Source organism: Anguilla rostrata, chromosome 2 (genome assembly GCF_018555375.3).
Source record: "Anguilla rostrata isolate EN2019 chromosome 2, ASM1855537v3, whole genome shotgun sequence".
Classification (NCBI taxonomy): domain Eukaryota; kingdom Metazoa; phylum Chordata; class Actinopteri; order Anguilliformes; family Anguillidae; genus Anguilla; species Anguilla rostrata.
The window spans coordinates 43966595-43972630 of record NC_057934.1 but is presented as its reverse complement, the minus strand read 5'-3'; the positions used below and the strand labels follow the sequence as shown (position 1 = coordinate 43972630).

At 40.0% G+C, this 6036-nt stretch overlaps 1 protein-coding gene across 3 annotated transcripts; it reads right to left on the bottom strand.

Moving 5' to 3' along the window:
• Positions 1-92: 92 nt before the first annotated feature.
• snn (stannin) lies at positions 93-4959 on the bottom strand. 3 transcript variants are annotated; one of them, XM_064322426.1, is made up of 2 exons: positions 4817-4959; positions 93-1964 (listed from the first exon to the last, which is right to left on the bottom strand). In XM_064322426.1, exon 2 carries the CDS (start codon positions 1846-1848, stop codon positions 1585-1587), a length of 264 nt encoding a protein of 87 aa, XP_064178496.1. In that variant the 5' UTR covers positions 1849-1964; positions 4817-4959; the 3' UTR covers positions 93-1584. The 3 variants fall into 3 exon arrangements, with proteins under 3 accessions (XP_064178496.1, XP_064178495.1, XP_064178497.1); XM_064322425.1 differs by having other exon boundaries at positions 4605-4916; XM_064322427.1 differs by lacking the exon at positions 4817-4959 and adding an exon at positions 2562-2941.
• Between the last annotated feature and the right edge of the window lie 1077 nt (positions 4960-6036).

Here is a 6036-nt window from a genome sequence, read left to right as displayed (position 1 = left end):
GCAAGACACAAATTAGGCTCAGTTTATGCAGGCATTTAAGAATAATGTCTGAACATTATGGTCAAATGATCACAGAAGGCAGTCGCCATCACTTAATTTTAGGGAAAGCTAATTGTTGTCCTGTTTATTAATACCCAGCACACCATGAAAATGGGGATCACATGAACATTACACATAAATTTTTGCAACACAATCTCTAGCATATAAATATAACTTGGGATGACGTCAGCTGCAGGGCAGTTATTGGCACATAGAAACACACAGTTCCTGAACATGCTGGCTTCCAGGAATGAAATGGCAAATCTGCTTTGCAACTTCCACCAGCCATGGAGCATCACGCTATACTGTAATGCCCTAAATGTTAAATTCACGTACCCATTCATGTATAAACTTGGCAGGTGACACAATCATCAGAAATGTGACTGGTTTCAGATTTTAAATTTGACTAGCATCCTGTCAGTAAGACGAGACACAGGAAATTAATAAATGGGCAATATTACCAAAGCGCCGTATAAAAATACATTTCCTTATCAATTAATAAAGTCTTCTATAGCTTACAAATGGAAAGCAACAAAGTAATAAATACACAACCCTGTGAACAATGAATTTTTAAATATAACACAGCAATACTTTAAGGATAACTGTACAGTTAAAACAAAAAATGTTAATTATTCATTTTCTTAAGTTAATTGAGAGGAGTAAATGAAACATCTCATTGACTGAAACATCCAAATATAAAGGAGCACGATTTCAGCAAATGACGAGCCTTCTGGATATTCTAGCATTGCTTGAAACAGCAACTTGGAAATCCATCATGAGCTCATCCTTTACTTTTGGAGAAACAAACAAGCTGCCAGCTATTGGCCAAAAGGGCAGCTGTTGTACATGTAAAACATCTCTTTGATTAACATTTAGTCTCCAAAGATATTTTACCACAGCAAAAAAACAGAACGAGCCATCTGGGGTCAATCCAAACAGGATGTGCCAGTTCCCATAACAAACACAAAGTCTTAATACCATCACAGAGGTCTCATCATAATTGTCTGACAACAATCTTAATATTGTCCAGGTAAGTTCTGTAACACCAATTCTGACATTCACTTCTTTAAAAAGCGCAAGCCATTCACTTTGATTCCATGTCAATGCAGTGCTCTGGGCATGGCAACATAATCTGCAGGTTTCACATCGTCTTTGCTTTTCCAGCAAAAATGTTCAACTAAAGATTGAATTCACAGAGATACATTAGTGCTTCACATTACATATAAAATGTATTTAAAAATGATAAAAAGAAACCATGAAAAGAAAGGTGTGATTGATAAATACAGGGTTGCTCAGTGCATGCAATTGTTTCAGCATTGATTACAAAGTTGAGAGGCACCTCTACCTCAAGACATGCCTTTCCTATTTACTTGGGAGTGTGAGATGTGAAAAAGCAACTTATGAACGCATCTAGTGCTGCTCACTGTAAAACACATACACATACACATACAAAGGACCTGAGAGGACTTTACAATGAAATGTTGGAAAGCAGTTCATACAGTGTGCACATGTGGGCCCATGTGTTCTGGAACAGGCCAGACTGGGTTAACTGTGGCTTTCAGTGCCATTGGGAGTGAGCTTGGTTTTGTGTTCCACCCGTGGGCCCTTGGCAGAGTACTGCACCAACAGGAAGGGCTCCTTAGTCTCACCTTCTCCCACAATGCTCTCCTCGTCCTCTGACTGGCCGATGCGCTGCAGGCGAAGGTAGCACCAGCACCCCAGGATGAGGGCGCCCAGGGCAGCAATGGCAATGAGTATGACGATGACAGTCACCACCCCAGTGGTGGGACTGTGGTCCATGATAGACATGGCTGGACAGATACAGAGGGCAGGCTGGGCTGAGCTGGATTTCTCAGTGCGGATCGTGTGGTCTCAAAACGGTTTGCTATTCTGATTCTTGCTTCTTACAGGTCCTGTTGTGAAGACTACAACAAACAGAAGAAAACCCACTTCAGCTGAAATCCATAATTTAGTATGGGTAGTCGAGGTCTATGCCATTGTTAAAGGATAACCTACCCCATATATTAATTCTTAATATAACCATACTTCTAGTATCTATTTCATTGAGGCTTTTTAATAATTAACTTTTGATAATTACTGTCTTTCGTTAAAATTATCGAAAGGGTATCTACTTTATTTCCATGAGAGGTAATTTCAAAATAATAGCTAAGAGACAGATTTATTTCTACTTTTATGTACTGTATCAGATTCTCAGTGGTTCAAAAGGTTACATACACTTCGTTAGTATTTGGTGGCATTGCATTTTAATTGCCTAGCATGAATCAAACACTTGTGGTAGTCTTCTACAAGCTTCTCACAACACTTTGCCAGAATTTTTGCCCATTCCTCCAGACAGAACTGGTGTAACTCAGTCAGATTTGTGGGCCTCCTTGCTCAGACATGCTTTTTCAGTTCAGTCCACACATTTTCTATGGGATTCAGGTCAGGGCTTTGTGATGGCCACTCCAATACTTTCACTTTATTATCTTTAAGCCATGTTACAACTTTGGAGGTATGCTTACGATCATTGTCCTGCTGGAAGACCCAGTTGCGACCAAGTTTCAACTTTCTAGCTGATATCTTGAGGCGTTGCTTCAGTATTTATAGATAATCCTCCTTCCTCATGACACCATCTATTTTCTGAAGTGCACCAGTCCCTTTTCCGGCAACACACCCCCACAACATGATGCTGCTACCCCCATGGTTCACAGTTGGGAAGGCATTCTTTGGATTGAAAGCCTCACCCTTTTCCCTCCATACATAGCGCTGATCATTATGGCCAAACAGTTCAATTTTTGTTTCATCTGACCAGAGAACACTCCTCCAAAAGGCTAGGTCTTCGTCTTGGTGATCACCTGCAAACTTCATTCTGACTTTTGTATGCCAGTCTTGCAGTAGGGGCTTCTTCCTTGCATGACAGCCTTTCAGGCCACGGTGATGTATGATTCTCTTAATGGTGGATGTAGATACTTTGGTACCTGATGCCTCCAACTCCTTCACCAGTTCCTTTGTTGTTGTCAGTTGAACCTTTCAGGCAAAAGTTTGTTCAACCTTTGGAGTTAATTTGTGCCTCTTTCCTGAACGATGCAGTGTCTGTGTGGTCCCAAGATTTTTATGTTTGCATACAATTGTTTGTACAGATGCTTGTGGTACATTCAGTTGTTTGTAAATTGCTCCTAAGGAGGAACCGGACTTGTGGAGGTCCACAATTTTTTTCTGAGGTCTTGGCTAAGTTGCTTGGATTTTCCCATGGTATCAAGGGCAAAAAGGCAGTGTCTCTAAAGGTAGGCCCTTAAATACAGCCACAGATGCCAACTCCAACTCCTAATTATGACAACTGACCAGTGAGAAGTCATTAAATCAATTTCTGGAATCTTCCAGACTGTTTAAAGAGACAGTCAACTTAGTGTATGTAAACTTTTGACCCACTGGAATTCTGATAGTGATAGTAGTGAATTAAAGCTGAAATAAATCTGTCTCTAATTGATTGTTTTAAAATTACCTCTGATGTGCTAGTAGATGCCCTAATTGACTTTCCAAAAGAAATGTATGGCAACATGAAATGTGCAAAGTTGTAAAAAAAAACTGAGTTTGAATATCTTTAGCCTAGGTGTATGTAAATTTTGGCCTCAACTATAAATACCTCAAACAAGCAAATATGATCTGGTGTGTCCATATATGCAGTGCTTCAGTAAGTTGTGTTAAGGTCATTTTAAAAGTGATACAAATTTCTTGTTTTCTTTTATGTCTGGTAGGTAACTCCTGACGTTTTACACATATCAAATCACATAGGCTACACGATTGTTTACTGGCTAAAGAAAGACACTTAAAACATGCTTTAAACAGGAGAATATTTCTAAAAAGCTCAGTACAGACAACCAAAAATGTCAATACACCATGTCTAGGACAAAAATGCTTAAAAAACAACAAAAGCATTTGAATGTTTGAACTGCATATCAAATGTTGTGATTTATGGAAATGAAATAACATATCATTACGAGTTAAAATATGTAGGCTACAATTTATAATCTGTATCCGTGTGAAAATTAAACCTACAGACAGACGTGTTGGCTGCGTCACACATTGTAACGAGTGGGACACGGAAATTACTTCGTCTCGGTCTCGATGGCAAGTATGTTGCGTTAACAGGAACTTGCCAAAGCATAGAATATTCCATCATTGTTAGCCTTGCTGGCCAGTGAATCGTACATGGTACACTCTCTACATAAATAATAAACATTTACAAACTTTACATGAGAATTTACAATGCATTAAATGGCACTCCCTCAGTTTGACTGCAGGTAACACAGATTTGCAGTTACAACACTACAGAAATGTAGCCTACAGTATACTTCCAGTGTCAAAGGCTCCGTGAATATGGATATCAACGTAGTAGCCATCAAATTAGCAAGCAAAAACTGAGTATCATATAGGCCTTTTGTAAATATTGTGAATTCAGTGTTAATATACAGTCAGCATCTGACGAAATACAAATAGCGAAATAAAAACGAAAAGCAAAATAATTATCTGCAATAGCTCGCAGCTGAAAAAAAAAAAATGCTCACCGTGTTTTGGGTTTCTTTTTGTACCAGAAGAGTACTGCTTGGGAAACGGTTTTCCATATACTGCTATTATATTTCTCTCACGTAGACTTGTAGGTTAATGACTTTATCTAGTTATGCAATGCGTTGTATTTTATAGATCCATTATATCCTAGGCTGATTGTAATCCATAAAATACCGCACGTTTCTGTAGTCAACGTTTTTGCAAAATATACCTTCATGCTTTGACTTCTCCGATCAACGACCCGCCCCCCGGTCTGTGGCGTCGAAGCACGATAGTGCGGCAAGCACTGAACAGTATAAGAACGGCAGAAGTAGCAGCAGCTCGTTAACATAAAGAAGGGCCTAACACAGGAAATGAGATCATGCATAAATTCAAACCAATGGCCAATGAAACTTAAGGAATCATTTGACAACAAAACACGCCAGATGAGCGTGGAGGATAGCTACCGTATCCCCAAGACTCAATATTTGCGGAGATTTCCAAATGCTACGTCCCAGTAAGTGTTCAATGGACATATGTATTAAGCTTTGTAGCACACTGATTTGAAAATATAGAATAATAACTTGAAAAGTTAAATAAAAATAACAAGATTGAAATAGAACACAAATTATATATTCCATCTTGCCATCTTGTCCTAACAAGTTTGTGAAAACCCACAAGTGAACATTTAAATAATTAATAATAAATTTATTTTAACAAGGGGCTACATCTGTCAGAAATTGTAAATGAGAAACACTCATGTGGCAAGCACACACCAACAGGCAGATTTGTAAAACAGTTATTGAACAAATCTGTAGAATTTCAAGGTTAATATCAACCCAGCTCCTGGTCCAAGCAACGGTACTGTCCCGCCTGGACTACTGCAACTCCCTTCTGGCTGGCCTTCCGGCATCCGCCATCAGACCCCTGCAACTCATCCAGAATGCTGCAGCTCGTCTGGTGTTCAACCTCCCTAGACACTCCCACGTCACTCCCCTGCTCACTACCCTCCACTGGCTGCCTGCTATGGCTCGGATCAAATTCAAAACATTGGTCCTAGCATACCAGGCAGTCAAGGGGTCAGCTCCAGCATACCTCCGTAAGATTTTCAAACCATACATGCAAGCCAGACCCCTCCGTTCTTCGCACTTGCGCCTCACGGTCACGTCTCCTGCCTGTTCTGGCTCCTCGATGGTGGAATGACCTTCCCATGGAAGTCAAAACAGCGGAGACCCTGACCACCTTCAAGCAGCGACTGAAGACTCACCTCTTCAGGTTGCACCTCTCCCCACCCCTCCCTACCTCCCTGTAGCATCCAATTGACTATGTATCCTTAGGAATGTAGCTAGGTAAGCTGTTTTTTAGTTTATTGTAGTTACAGTACTCGCTTAACTACTGCCTGTTTTATTTTTATAGACAACTTTTTGTTGTGTCAACAAGATTACCTACAGG